This window comes from Nothoprocta perdicaria, unplaced genomic scaffold (genome assembly GCF_003342845.1).
Source record: "Nothoprocta perdicaria isolate Ctin4 unplaced genomic scaffold, notPer1 scaffold_162, whole genome shotgun sequence".
Classification (NCBI taxonomy): Eukaryota; Metazoa; Chordata; class Aves; order Tinamiformes; family Tinamidae; genus Nothoprocta; species Nothoprocta perdicaria.
Window position 1 is genome coordinate 116,417 of NW_020454783.1, and position 15,910 is coordinate 132,326.

General features: G+C 37.6%; 1 protein-coding gene across 1 annotated transcript; it reads left to right on the forward strand.

The window, feature by feature from the left end:
* The first annotated feature begins 324 nt into the window (after positions 1 to 324).
* Positions 325 to 13,377, forward strand: LACTB2 (lactamase beta 2). The gene is made up of 7 exons (XM_026035589.1): positions 325 to 365; positions 1,023 to 1,186; positions 2,437 to 2,563; positions 4,584 to 4,762; positions 8,607 to 8,755; positions 10,110 to 10,191; positions 12,727 to 13,377. The coding sequence occupies exons 1-7, from the start codon at positions 325 to 327 to the stop codon at positions 12,765 to 12,767; spliced, it is 783 nt and encodes a 260-aa protein (XP_025891374.1). The 3' UTR covers positions 12,768 to 13,377.
* The last annotated feature ends 2,533 nt before the right edge of the window (positions 13,378 to 15,910 follow it).

The following is a 15,910-nucleotide window of genomic DNA, read 5'->3' on the forward strand; positions in this document are numbered from 1 at the left end:
TTCTTCTTTCCTTTTTTCTTTTTTTTTTTCTTTTTCTCCCCCTCAGAGGATGCTGTTGCATTCGTCCCTACCTGCAGAATCTAGTGTGCAGGGCTCAAAGAAAACTATCCTCGCCATTATAGCCCTAATATTAATAATAGATAAGCTTTAAATTGGGGAAGAGGTGCATGTGGTGCAAAACTAGCTGTCCCTGTCAAAGCATCAAGGGAAGTTTGCTGTTATCAAAGATGATTAAAAAAAAACTTTAAGTTTTTGTGAGGTTTGCTTTGTCTGCTTGGTTTTTGGAAGTATACCTATTAGTCAGTTATAAAAGAGCAGTAAATGATGCTGTTTGCGGCTTGCCAAAAAGGCAAAGTTGTGGATTTGTGCGTTGGCTGSTTTGTTAACTCTCCTGTCATAGGAGAGAATATCACAGAGGAAAGAGATGCAATATATATCTTAACCTCAAGTGTAGCGAGTTTCCTATTAAGGAGTATTCTTACTAATTTATATGGCTGTTAAGTAGAAGAAAATAGCCCAGGACTGTCTACCTGTTTGGAACCCATGTGATTCCTTGTGGAGTGGCTCAAGGATCTGCCATAGCCTGCTAATCCAGTCCAAAGTCCCTGGATTTGAGTCCAATTAAACTAGTCCAAACTAACAAAACACTGACACATTGACTAGGGTGTTGCTGCYGTGGGTTGTTGTCCTCAGCTAGGCTGTGATGAAAAGCAGTATTTAAATGACATTTCCCCTAATACTAGAGCCAAGATGGTGCTCTGTGTATTATGGAACTAATCTAACACTGGAGTAATTTGTATAGACGGAATATTAAGTATGTGTGAAAACTATATAATACTTGGTTCGTAACTTGGTTCGTTTAATGATTAAATCTCACATAACAGTAAATCATAGCAACAAACACCCATTACTTTTACATGTTTGAATTCAGTGGTTGGGGAGAGGGTTTAAACATGCTTTAATTTTCATGTAAATAGTTTAAATTCTGTTTTTGTTTTCCCTCCTTTTTGGTCTATATGTAGAAGGATCCTCATTGACACTGGGGAGCCAGCCATTCCTGAATATATTGGCTGTTTAAAACAGGCACTGTCGGAATTCAACATCTCAATTCAAGAAATTTTAGTGACTCACTGGCATCCTGATCATACTGGTGGAATACCTGCCATCTGCAAATCCATCCCAAGTGGTAAGCCACAGATTTCAGATGTTGYTGAAAATGTCTTAGACTTCTGACAAAAAAACAGTTCTCACTGGATGCTAATATGTAACAGCTGGATTATTCTTTTGGAATCTCCATGTGCACTACTTGTAATTTCATGATACCATTGTGTAGAATGTGTAGAATGAGATCAGCGAATAATCAGAGTATTATAGTTGTACTAGAGTTTAATACCCATGTGGAATTTCATATTGAATTTTTCTAGTTTGAATGAGCAAAAACCTACTTTGCCATTGTGAAGAAGGAGATACAAGAATAGCTTGATGCTTGTCTAAAAGGACAGTAGTTGCAAATTTACTGTCATTTTMTTAAAAGCAGTAAAGAACTAAACTTACTTTCTGAAAAGGAAACATTATTTTAAGGTTCCTTTTGGTAGACTGTTGATAATTGTTGATAAATTACAGACCACAAGTCGTGAGGATAGGGGATGAGGAGAGTTTGCAKGTAAATTCTAGTATTGGTGTATTTTATATCGGTACTGACGTTTCTGCTTAAGTAGTTGAGAAGAGAATAAGTGTCATGGATAATGCTGCTTTGTCAGACTGTCACACACTGCAGCTTTATCCGTTTTTGTGATGCTGCCAGTGCTCATCTCCAAGGAAGCCCGGACACTACTGAAAACAGTATTGGTTTCAGTGAGGATTTTGACCTTGCCAGTCTTTAAGGATGACTATGAAGTCCTGCAAGGGTCCGTAGCATCCCTGGCTCTTTCCAGCCAAGATACTGAAGGAATGTGCACAGCTGAGAACTTCAGATGCTGAGGGAAGCTCCAGTCCAAAAGGGAGCCGTGTGGTTTTAGGCAAATGCTGAATGGTGCTTTTATGAATCATAACTCAGACTTGAGCTCAGAAGTCCCCATGCTACTCTAGAAACTTGTTTTGGKGGTTTTGTCAAGAAGAAACATCTGTGAAATATAATTAAGTCAGTAATTGAAGTTTCTTTACAAATTTAACTTTTGCTTTTCCGTCTTCAATATTGATGCTGGTACACAAGAAACTTAGATTCAGAGGTTTCTCCCTATTTGGYGTTTGTGACTCCAGATAAAAAGCTGCTTTATAAACATAACATTGTTTTACAAAATTCCTTAAAATTTGCTTTGATGTAATGTAATGATTAATTTCACCTCTACAGAAAGTACTCTTGCTGTGGAAACAGCTTTGTTGGTGGCATATTTGAAATGTGAGCCTCTGTGTTGTCTCTTTGCTTTCTTTAAACAGACTCTGAATATCGCATCAGTAAACTGCCACGTGTCCCTCATCGTGAAGAAGTAATAGGAGAAGGTGAACATAAGTATTCATATCTGAAAGATGGAGATGTCTTACAGACAGAGGGAGCCACGCTCAGGTAAAGGTCACTCTGGTCACACCAGAATTCTGAGAGGAAAAACCTGCAGTTTCCATGCATCTTAATTATTAATGATTGGCAATCCATGSATCTAATCCTTCCAATACTTACCCAGCCAGATAGACTACCTGTTGGGATGGAGGAGGGATTTATTGTTCCTTTTATTTCTCTCCAAAGAAGTTAGAACACTTACCTTGAAAAATACTATTCCTGAAAGGGAAAATAAGCAGGGTTTTACACATTATCATTGCTTTAGATGATTAATTATTTTAAATGGGGAATTTCAAATTCTCCATATGGACAATTTAGCATGCCTGTCTCTTTAGTATARAAATACATGCCAAGGAGATAACGTCGTTCAGTTTTAATCCTTTTGGCTGTCAGGCTCTTGCAAAGTGTGAGTTTGAGAACTTATTTTCCAGGGCTTATTGCCTGTCTTGTTGGCGTCAAGAAATCTGAAACCAAAAGCTACTCCAAAAAAAAAAAAAAAAATGTTGACCATCCTCTTTCCACAATTCTTTCATCAAGAAGGCAGGAGCTGTCTGCTTTCCTCATTGCTTAGGACTAATCTTGCTGTTTTCCTCTGTTAGATGTGAAGTTATATCCCAGCTGTAGCTGTTTGACTGGAAGAAAACCTATGAATAATACAAGACATCACTGATAAAAAAAAAATATGTTTTTTAATATATATTTTTTAAAATATGTGGAGAGATCCAGGGGAGATTGAACATGTATCAGWACTTTAAGTGGCCCTATTTTGGCCAAAATAAGAGGCCAGGCAAGACGGGAGTGGTTATTTTGTGGTTATGCAGCCAAACTTTGGATAGCTTGATTCAATCAGTGTTTTAAGGATTCCCCACTGATTCTAAAACAGTATTATCCACATTACACCTTTAGTTAGCTACCTTCAAGTTTCCAAGTAGGTATACCAGGCAGTAATTGTGGTCCATTAAGCTTCTTGGCTGATTTTCATCAGGAGCTRGAGTATCTCATTGCTGCAAAAGCAGGACATGGTGCAGCTGCCTGACTTTCCTTGTCCCTGCAGGCCAGGGCTCTGGGGCCTTCTGCCGCTCGGTACGAGCGAGGAGCCCTGGCGCGCGGTGCCGCGAGCCCTGCCGTGCCGGCAGCTGGGTGCACTCAGCCTGTGCACCACGCTTGGCAGCAGCTCTGCAGCCTCCTGCTCGCCGCCTCTGCGGTGAACGAGAGGGTTCTGGTGAACTGCAGCAGTGATGCTGCTCTGACTTGCGTCCTTCCCATTGGAACTAGTCTCAGTTTGGAGCCATCTGCCTTCCAAAAACGTTTCTGCAAGGACACCTCAGTGCAGCTTCTTAGTAGCTCGAGTTACTCTGTACATACGTTGGTATGTACAGAGTCCTTCCCCCTTTGCTGCACTCTGATGCGTTCGAATTCACTCAAGCTTCAGGGTCCTAAATCTCACCTTTAAGATATGTAATGACTTGCATATAGAACAGCTAAAAAATCATTATTCTGTGTTGTATGTGGCAGCTCCATCCACTGTATCGTGRGATTTCTCAATCAAAAATAAAATTCAGGAAAGAATTTTCTGTGGGTTGGGTACAGAAGTACATAGCGAGTTTCTAAAAGGATCAGCAATATCATCTTTATTCCATTCTGTTAAGTGCAAACATATGTCATTAACATTTTCCAATCTGCAAATAATGTGTCATTTTTCCTTTTCTAAAGCTGCAGAGTAAAGCCCTCAGTAACCCAATCTGCATGGCTAGCCAGCTTTCTTAATAGTCTCTTGAAGAAGGTACAGATGTTGTTAATGCTGTGCTGTGAAAATGGAAGTGTGACAGTGATCTGTGTGGTTCTCTGTGGTGTTGGAAAATGAACTGGTGTTAGACAAAATTGACATTAACTCCTTCAGTACTTTTGCTATTTTTTGTRTGCTCTATTATAAATGTAAGGACATATTATTTGTTTCTAGCTTTTGAAAATKATGCATATAACTTCTACATGAAAAATGTATGCTTTCTTTTTTTGKGTCTTTAAACAGAGTTCTGTATACACCTGGGCACACGGATGATCATATGTCTTTACATCTAGAAGAAGAAAATGCTTTATTTTCTGGGGACTGTATTTTAGGAGAAGGAACAACAGTAATTGAAGACCTTTTTGAGTACATGAAAACTTTGCAAAGGTTATTACAAATGAAACCTGATTTAATATATCCAGGTTAGTAATTTTATTTTATTTGTGTGATTAAACACTATATAATTTGTAATTATCTACTGTAAGGATTTGATCGCAATAAGAGTTCTCAAGCATTATTACTAATATAACAATTCAAGTTTATTACTTTATGTGTCCAATGTAAAGTTGTTAAGATTATGGCACAGAGGCTGCAGGACCATAAAACCTCTAAATCTCTCACTGATAGAGGCTATTGCAGAAAGCACAGAGCAAGTTTGTTTTCCTTATATTACTCTCTCCATGCCCTTTTGGTCCTTTGTGTCTATATATGCTGCCTATGTGCATAACATAGAAAAGTTTGGAGAGAGGCTCGTGTCCTTTGCATCACTGATACCACTGTAACAGTTCTGCAGCCTCCCAAGAGGAGTTTGCAGTTTATTGTAGTTAATGAGTTAGCTTGAATTTGAGCAGGAGCCAGGAGGTCAGATGTGCCATTCCARTACTAATTTGCTGATTCATTCAGTGACTTTTCTCTTTTTTCCCCCTCTTATCTTCACCCAAGATGCTTAGGAATGCACTTTTCATATAAGCCATGTGTGTTTGTGCAGATTGGTTTTTGAGAATTCACTGTGTACTGAGGGTTTAAGCTCCTTGTTTTCTTTTGCAGAACTATGTTGCAGGACTTTTCCTCAGCTTCTGTTCCATTTTTTTCACACYAACCATTTTGTGTGGCTATCTACCTTCCTATTTCTGTCCTCTGTTTAGCCTATATGACCAAATCCCTTTTGTCTTCATTCTTAAAATATACTTCCTCTGAAGTAAGTGCTCTGAAATAGCATTTTTTATGCATAGGTCTTAAAGGAAAATGTCATATGTATTTCGTGGGTGGGAAACACAGAAATAGTGACTCATTCGTGATTGCTAACTATGGTAAAATTAGGGATGTTTTAGGCTCTTAAATCTCAATCTAGTGCACAATGAAAAGTTCTTTTTCTTTCTTAAATACCTAGAAAACAAAAACTATTTATTTTCTGCCTTTCTGAAAACCTTCACGCTAAATTCTACTACACTCATCGGTTTTATTTGTGGTATTTAGGTTTCCCTTAATTATTATTTATCTGGATTACATGCTCACTAAGGCTGAATGTTTGTGCCACTATCTGTAGCTCTTTACTCCACTGGTGTAAATACATTCATGCTGCACATGCAGGTAGGGAGGCAAGAGCACAGGCTGTGATCTCAGTGATGAGCAGCGACGCATGGAGCTYGTTCAGAACTAATTAATGTTATGACTATTGCTCAGTCAAAACAATTATTTATAGTGTTGGTAGCTGTTACAGTAAAATGGTAACAAAGAAGAACAGAGGGTACTTTGTTTTGCCTATGCATCCTGTGCAACCTGGCTTCACTGAGCTTAGTATGAGGTTTCCATGCAAATTTCCACAATTCTTGTCCTGCTTCTCTCTTCCCTGCCTGTGCTTTAGCCCTTACACTAGGGGAGCACAGTGATTTTTTTTCAACAACTTGACTGCTTGCTAAGTGTAAATAGCTAAATTTAGCCAAGACTCCTTCCTGCTTGGTCTGTTTTTCTGTTTTTGGTTTTTTTTTTTTTTTTTTTTTTTCCTGTTTCTGTTATTTTAATTTAATGAGGAAGGGACTTTGCAGCCAGAACAGGCACTTTAGCCCATGTGCAGCTAATGCTTGAGTAAGAACCGTTGAGAAGGGAAAAAGGGTTTTTTAGCCAGCAGAGGGCTCCCAATCCTCTAATATACAGTGTTACTTGATAAGTAGAAAGCATTGTACTGTCTGTGCAAGATTTTGAGCCAATTATTATTGAGTTTTATCCTTTTTGGTGCTTTAATTGCCCACYTGTAGAGTAAGAATCGGTATGACAGGATGTGATGAGAATAAGGCTGTGATTATCTGGGCCATGCAGAGGCCACAAATAATATGAAGCTGTCTCACCAAAAGTCTAAATCATGGAAAAGATGAAAATAATAATAAAAATGTAAAGACCATTGTATTTCATATCTTGAGGAAAAATTATGGAAAATGATGGATGGTACAGATCCACATCTAGATGTGCTTCCACGCTTTCTGTCATCATTTTAAAGCTTGGCCACAGTGGTATGGTRCATGTGGAATTTCTTTAACCTTGCAAACTGGGTGTTTCATTCCAGATCCTGGCCTTGCCTTTTTAATCTRCCTTACTAAATTAAAAAACCCACAAGTGCAGGAGCTGATTTCTGTAAACTTTAATTTGAATGCTCTCTTGTGACTTCTGTCATCTGCGAGTGTAAAAGAATGGAYGGTTACCATCATAGTTTCTGCTCTGCATATTCTAATCTTATTTTTAGAAATTTGAGCTATGTTTTTATAAATAGTAACGTATTTATTAGTTACATCACTAAATTATTATGCAAGGAAATAGAGCTTCAGATTAAATATTTGAAGTTAATACATATTTGAAATTATTAAATATGTGCATGTGGTACCATAGCTTAGACATATTTCTCATCATTTATTTTTAACACTGTATTTACATAAGATAACACTAAATAGACTTATTTTTCCTCGGTCACTTGAAGTCAGTATATAACTTGAGATGTGCATCAATGGTTTTGACATTTGCTGAACTTTTTGACACTTTTGTTTCACATATATTAAAAGCTTGAAATAGTTGTTCTTCTATGAGCTGCTGTCCTCAGGCAAGATAAGCCTGAAAGTCTTATCTTTAGATATCTGTACAGACAGATATCTGTACAGATATATATATATATATATATATATAAGATCTTTTTTATATGGTCTTTTATATATATATATATACACACACACCAACACACACACACACACACATATATATTATATACTATATATGAAGTCTTAAAACCCATTTAGTCAGTTCACAACCCAAAATAACAAGTAGAGAATGTGACCATGGGGAGGTGGGGCAGCATTTAACTTTCCACAAAGCTTAATCCTTTATCTAGAGGAATAGCAACYGAACCTTTTTCTGATTAGATTCAAGGACTTCCAGTAAGTAGCATGACTGATACATGGCTTGATACATCTGCTGGCGGGGGGGAAGCAGGGAGTGAATGTGTTTTTTTCATTAAACTAAATTTAGGGAGACATAAAATGACTCACGTAAAACCTTTCTTGTACCTGGTTTATTCCTGTTCCCAGGTATCAAAATTGGTTCACTGTTTTTTCTTCCGTTTATATTTTTAAGCATGTAAATGAAAATATGTTCTTGGGGAGCAGTAGGAGCAAGTCCTGAATGAGTTGATGATCAGTCCTGAAAGATTTAACTCCCCCAGTTAAACATGTTCCTTCTTTGGTCTCTCTCTGTGATAGTTATTTYGCCCTACAACAGGGGCAGTAGCTTGGAACAGAAGTGTTGGCCTCAGCTGTGACTGTGCACGGTCCAGTATCAATTTAAATCATCAATATCCCAGGGTGAGAAAAATAAAAATAATCTAGAATTTATCTTTCAAACTCTTTTAAGTAGTGAACTCTTCTTATGCTTTGTTATTTAAAAACAGACTAGTGTTTGCTTCCTTGCTTTACTCCCTCAGAAGCATTACTTTCCTTATTCGGACTTTTATATTTTCTTTTTCTTTCCATCCTCATCCTTACCAATTGTTGACTGTGATGGAGACATTCCAAATTATTTTGATTATTTATATTAAACACACAGAGAGAAAATATATGATGTAATATCAAGCATACTCTGTCAGGATGGTATGCACACAGATCCTGCTCCTTCCATAAGACTTGTACGTCAACCAGAGCTAACATCAGAATGAGTCAACTATCTCACAGCATGCTCAATTCTACTTTAAAATAACTCAATTCAGTCTGTGTATGTGTTTCAATTTAGGTCATGGACCAGTGGTACGTGATGCAAACACTAGGATCCAGGGATACATCACTCACCGAAATGCCCGCGAGCAGCAAATTCTAAGTGTTCTGCAGAAGAATGCTGGAAAATCATACACATCTTCTGAGCTTGTAAAGCTAGTGTACCAGGTGATTCCTGATAAGTTGTTGGATACGACTGAAAAATACGAGGTTAAGGTCACAAAACTACAGCCTAGGTGTTTGAGTGAAGGCTTCAATGTTGACATGATGGCTTAAAGAAAAGAAACACATTTCTGTGTGTTCAAGATGTGATTCTGCATTTAAATAGTATTACTTAAGCATTTTATTGCGTTGGAGCCCAGAAGATTTTAATAACTTCCTGCCTCACTAACAAAATGGTGCAAAGCCTGGTTTTCAAGGACCAAAGAAAAATTAGGTTGCAGTGTTTCGGGCAGAATGGAAAACATGAGATGACTGTTTATTGTTGCTTTTCTTTCATTCTGTACTTTAACGAGATACATAGTGTGTCAGAGGGCGTTTGATGTCTCTTAGAAGGACTGGCGGGAACATTTAGCTCCAGATTTATCAGCCTGCAAAAGGGTGCAGGCCTTGCCATTTGACACCAGCYGGGTGTTGCATTCGGAAGCTGGGTAGTCCATGTGTGTAAGAACACTTTTTGGCCATTTCATCCATCTTCACCCAACCTCTCTAATTTGTACACATGGTAGAAATCCAATTTTCATGTGTGCCTTTGCTACAAAAGTGCAACAGCTTCTCCTGTCAGTACTTGATAAGATTTTTCTCTGTACTGATTTCTTTGTAAAAATTGGATGCTAAAATTTGGGATGGTATTCTTTTTAAGATTCACAATACAACCATTTTTAGGTAACTTTTTCTGATAGACCTATGCATTATTTGGAATTATTTATTTATTTATTCATTCATAGAAGAAGGCATTGCTTTTAGGAAGATTTTGGTTCCTAATTCCCAGAAGGGAATTTTGAGAAATACTATTGACTGTGTGGGAACATTTCACTATAAATTTCATTTGAAGCTTTTTTAATTGTTAAATTATTTACAGATTTTGTTAAATTATTTATAGATACTGTTAAATAATTTATAGTTATTAATTGTTAAAGCTATTTTGCCCTCTGCAAAATACTCCCATGGAATAGAAGTAAGAGGTATGCATGGAGAAATGCAGTTTTGAATTGCTCMTTTAGATGTGTGGAAAAAAATGCTTAGCCCCGTGGACAACTCAATACAAACCAAGCCCAGAAGAGCAGTCCTGATGTTGGCCAAAGCTTGCATAAGGCAAAGAAATAAGCACAGTAAATACAAAGGTGCTATTAGGCTACTAGTTTAACCACATGTAAACTCTGATTTACTCTTGTGAGGTTTTTTTTCTCTTGCTGTGTAACCATGTATTGAATACAGATTCTCTTCTAAATAAGCCATTCTGTATCAAAATAATTCCGAGACATTTAAACAAATCTAAAACATATATTTGTGCTTCCACTAGGACATTCCTGAGAATTTACTTAAAGCAGCGGAAAAGAATCTCGTTGTCCATCTGAAGAAGTTGGAAAAAGAAGGAAAAGTGTGTAAGTTGGGGAGAGAGGGGTGGAAGGAGGCTTGTCTAGATTTTTCCCTGTATTGTTTCTTATAATATTTGAGTGCATTATTTCCTGGAAGAAAACAGTAATTAATTTGTGACATGGTTCTTGTGTAGGTATCATTCAGACAAATAAAAGTAGAATTAAATATAAAAAACATATCATTATAGAGTATATCTAAGCTCCTAGAAAATATTTTCTAAACCATTTCTGAGAGCACAAATTACTGCAATGCCTACCTTTGCCTCKAAACTTTTATTTAAAACATATTCTTGAATGTATTCCTAATGACAGCATTTTTTTTTTAGTATTTTCTGAAATGCATACCTTAAGTATACATGTACATAGTGCTTGTGGCATCTCATTTCATGCTTCTGTCTTCTCTAAATATGTCCTGTCGTGTGTTTGTGTCTAGGGATGGGGATCTCATAGAGTGTTCCTTTTATAATTTCAGTACAAGTCACAGTATTTAAGTAGTGTGACTATATTTAGTTGGCTGGTTTTGTATTTAATTCTATTTCTGTAATAGCATGAGCAATTGGAAACATTCCTCAGCCAGAGGCTGAGGGTTTCTTTCTGTAGATTGAATAAGTATACCCTGGCCTTTCTATGCACTAGTGGATAATCAGACGAATGTGTGAAAGTGTTTTTCCAGCATTTGCCAGCTTAATGACATTACTGTGTTTTTTCCAACTTGGATCCTCTGTTTTAATCATAAATCAGCTATTTCGGTTGGGTATTGTCTGAACATGTAAGACTTGTAATAATGAAGACTTGATTTTTATTTTAATAACTAGAATCACAGCAACACATTTGTCGCTGAGGTTCATAAAATGAGGTCTTCACAGCTGCTTTGTGCCGAATGCCATGGCAACTTACTTATGTGATCCCTTGGCTTCATGCACCAGCTTTAAGCATGATCCTAATATTTCAATATTAACATATGTGTTTGAACTTAGTCCTAAACATTTCTTCAGCTTGGCTACACGAGATTCCTTTGGGCAGTCAGGTGCTGTTGACTAAACTTGCTCTTTCCCTTTCACATCAAGAATAGCTCCTGAAGTAGCTGTAGTAACAACATTTTGTGTGTAGATGAAGTAAGGGATAAATGAACTTTTGCTTTAAAGGAGGATTGCAACCTTCCCTACAGAAAGTCTCTGTGTATGGATGTTAAATATCCTGGAATTTATGGGATTGGSAGAGCTTGTGACTTTCAAGCAGTCGTCTATTAAGCCAGTTCTTACCAAAACATTATTCCGGCGTGCTAGACATAAATAGCCCGGTTTTCCTCAGAGATCACCTTTGACTTTTAAGGAGACAGCAGATACAGAGCTTCCGTGAGGGATCTGGGTGCTTCGCRGAGCAGCAACTGCTTGACATTACTGAAGAGTTTTAGTAACTAGGAGTGTTTTAATTGGCTTCATTCTTACAGCTCTTTTTCTCCAGTTGAAGATCCGTATGTGGCTATTCTTACTTTCCAAGATGCACAAGAAATGATTTTTAATTTTTTTCTTAACGTTTGTGCTTGCATAGAAAGAGGAGAGCAATCTGTGAAGGACATTTGTTTTTTGTTATGTGCTGATCTGTCTAGCATTGAAACATCTGCTAAATTTTTATATACAAACTAGAACCTGGATCTGTTATAAACGCACTTCATRTGACATGACTTTTGTCAGTTTTTCAGTTCAAATCAAGGACATCTGTTAAGGTAAATTAATTACACTGGTTCTAGGTATYTAGCATACAATTACATACATTAATTTTTTCATATGGCTTTGATTTGTCTTTCAGGTTCTGTTTTAATTTTGGGACATTTGAGTTGCAGTCATAAAACTCTTCAGTTAATTTTCACAAAATATTTTTTTTTTTAAATGGTGTCAGTAATAATTTAAACTGGCAAATTCTGCTACTGTGGAGATGTCCTCCATGCAAGACGGGGCCATATTGCTGTCTGCTGGAGTCACTAATTCACCTCTTAGTTCTGGGGGCCACAGTTCATGTTTTTATATAACTTGTCTGACTTCAATTAAGAGTGATACTGTCTTTATTGATGGATATATCCTAGTTAGTCTTTACGTTTTTTTAAAACACAGGTGCAGTGAAGTGATTAKTTTTCTTTTTTAATTTGATTGATACCAATGATCATGTTCTTGATCTACTAGAACAGTTTCTTTCTCTAAGGTACTTAAATCTCAAAAATGTAGCAAATGCTCTGTTGCCACAGATTTCTCAAAATCTAGAAATGGTTTGTCCTTCAAATCACTGTAGGGTAATTCAAACATTCAAACTCTTTTTTTTTTTTTTCTATTAATAATGTTTCATTTCTCTAAAATGTTACAAGGCGGTTTTGAAAATAGGCTTCCGTTAACACTGAACACTATCTTGAAGGAAGATACAAGAACAGGTAGTGATCTTTTAAAAAAGTGTTAGGTGTGTACTGGTATGCACATGCACATATTTGAGATTGTATTATGCTTATATATAGCATTTAAGTATTAATTTGTGATTGTGTTTTTTTCTTAGCAGTACATGATGCCACCTTCAAATGGAGAAACAATTTGTAAATCATACAAGATGGCTCAAGGATTTTCTCAGTCTGCACAGTTAACATGAAGAAGTTCAGATAATGTGGAAACATAAAAATAATTCCTCTCATTTAAAAAAGTGCTAACACAATTTCATGGCAGTGTTACAGTCAGTTAACTGTTTTTATGTTCTACTTTGTAAAATTTTAAAAATTACTTCATAGATACTAAATTAATAAATGAAATTAATATAAACTGCCTATTACGTCTGTTTTAAAATATTAGCTTTATCATTATCATAAGAGGCAGAAGACGCAGCAAGACCTGTAGTGTTATAAAGTTAGAAAGTCAGTGATGTAAAAACTCTAGAGTGAAAAAGGAAAATATTTTGAACTAATTTCATTTGCCTTATCTGTGAATTCTAAAAATCAAGTCATTTTGTTAAAAGAGGCAAATACTGTTTATATTCCTTTTTTTTTTCAATCTAGCTGCCTGTATGCATCTTTGCTGTTTAATCGGTACAAGAACTAAGCTGGTTTTGAGCAAAAGTTGAAAGTAACTTCARGTTTTTGTATTTTCTTATGGAAACACCATTTCTGTGGAACTTATTCTAAGGATTTGTCAATTTGACAAACTAATATCAAAAATCTTAAATTATTTTCTGAGATTCAAGAGTGTGATAAAAGCAGTATATAGATTGATAGGTATTGTACRTTATCTAAATCTCTGTGTATCGCTTTAACAAGTTACTTATTTTGCAAGCACTTTTCTATTAACCACATTTGCACTACAAAGATTTTAATTAAAGATTGTTTTTTATTGTAAGATACTGTGTTCTGYGTTTAAAATAGAGAATTTTAAGTGAAGTTGAACCTTACATTTAATTTTCTTTGTCACTCAACTTTCCGAATAATGCATAAATATTTGCACTGGTTTGTGTATACAAAGAGTATGGCATCTATATGATTTATGCATTTCTTTTAATGATGAAACTTAAAAAAAAAAAAAAAAAGTACCAAAGACCTCGATATCCTTAAAAGTATTGATATCCGTTTAATGTTCAAAACTGTATCTTCATTTGTGAAACCATGGTATTTTTAATAGGCCTGGGTTAATAGCTGTTTTTTGTATGGAGTTAATAGCATGTGCTCAGATCAACTGGGACAAATACATCATAAAAGCGCACTTAGGAACAAAGATCCAAAATTGAAAACATTTTTCAATTGCTACTTCATTTTTCATTTTGCATTTGCTACCATACCTATAAATAGGGAAATGTTAACTTCCTGCTCCATAAARTGGTCCATTTTTGCAAACTGCTTTGGGCCGGTTTGAAGCCATATCATGACTCTTGCTTGTACTTGACCTTCTGCACATTGCTGTTTCTCGCCCTTCTTAAGGTTACTTCATCATCTCTCTTCTTTTGAAAAGCTTAAGTCTTCTGCATTACAACTTTCTGTTTCAGGAAAAAAAAATAAAATGAGTGAATTGGAGTTTTCTGCAAGGGAAGGGGAAGCATAAGAATCTAAAACACTAGACAGGGCTGATACGGGGAGTCTCTTATGAAATGGTGGTGTCTCGTTACCTGCCTGAGCTAGACAAGAAACTACTGGCAGGCATAAAGCGACTGCACTGTTTTCTTCTGTTCTGCTCTACTTCATTTAAAATATGTCACATTGGCTTTAGAAGTGAGTTGTCATCCTCTAGAAGCTGCAGACAAAGAAAAGTGTAATACAATTCAGAGAATTACACGTTCCTTGTGCTGCAGCAAGCACGGAAAATCTTGGGAGAAATAGAAGCTTAAACAGACCAAATTGTCATGAATGATTATATATGGTGTCTGTGAMATGTTAAAAGCAGAGGTTGCATCACAATTTATATACAGTGAAAAATACTTGGCTATTATGGCATGTAACAGTCTCAGGCTCCCTGTTGATGGTGACATTTTAAATCAGAAGGAATGTTTATTTAAAAACACAATAGTATTGTATGTGCCGTATGTGTGTATGTTAAAGTAGGGATTAGCCTGTTTACAGCCAGAGCATTGAAGGCATTCACCTTTACAGAACACATTGAAGAGCAAAAATGGGATAAGTCTCCTCAAGATGGAAGAGCAATGTATTGAAAATGTGCCAGGCACATTGAAACTGGTTCAATGTACTAGGTGCCCAAAGAGTGGGGATGGAAGCTGAGGGAGCATGGACTGGCTTTCCAAGCACCTTCCTCAGAGCTCACTTTAGGCTTTCAATCATTAGATTTCAGAGGCAGCAAAGGACTTTAGTGGTGGGTAGAAGCTAAGAAGGTTGTTTCTTTCCAGCACTTTTGCTTTAGCCTCATTCTYGGTTCTTGGTCGGCACGTGGGAGGGCTGTTGCTCGTGTGTGTCTGTCACTGCAGGTTTAGTGAGGTGCTGCTTCCCAACACATCCTTCCCAACACACCTAAAACAGAGCTCAGGCTCAGAAACCTCCTTCCTGAGCAGCAGGAAAGCTAGGAAAGCTTTCCTACTTTTGGAAACCTAGTCTAGTTCTAAATACTGAAATCTGGAAAGAAAGTTGGCGAGCGAAGAGCAGGCCGGATTGACAGCTGCCAGCCTTAGGTGTTTGCATCATTACTCTCAGCGCTAGAAGAAACAACATGTGGCACAAGCAGGATCTCCAGCGAAASGAAGGGCTGGGAGCTGCTCAGCTGAAGCAACAGCTTCCCTTTTTTAGCGGCAGTTTGTGCCGTTCTGGCGGGACGAGCCCAAAAACAAGAAGCCAAGATGCTGCGCGCGCCTGGCGGGGAGCAACGGCGGCAGATGCTCCAGGCATTTGCTCCTCACAGCCTGAGCGAAGGATGTTACATCCCGTCTGGCAGCTAAATCCTGCGCCCTGCTTCCTGTGGAGATGACCTGATTCCTTTGAGACTGTAGTGGGGAAGGGGGGTTGATTGTTATCCCATTCCCACTGAGGGTATTGGATGGCAGTCAGGGCTGCGGTATGCAGTTAGGGGCACACTCCCATGAGCGCTGCTGTGTTCTGTTCACAAAACGGGTTTCTAGGGTGTGAAACGCCTCGGCACGGGCGCGTTGTGGTCCTGGGGCCGCCGCGGCCCCGCCCCTTGCCCCAGGAGGAGGGCGTGTCGCGCCGCCATTGGCCGGTTTGAACGGCCGCGCCCCGCCCCCAACGGCCGCGCCTGGCGCG

Bases quoted from the DNA above. Each gene is read 5' to 3' on its own strand.
- LACTB2 (XM_026035589.1), top strand. From the start codon at position 325: ATGCTGTTTGCGGCTTGCCAAAAAGGCAAAGTTGTGGATTT. The intron at 1,187-2,436 runs GTAAGCCACAGA...TTCTTTAAACAG, and splicing joins CTGCAAATCCATCCCAAGTG to ACTCTGAATATCGCATCAGT. The intron at 8,756-10,109 runs GTGATTCCTGAT...TGCTTCCACTAG, and splicing joins TTGTAAAGCTAGTGTACCAG to GACATTCCTGAGAATTTACT.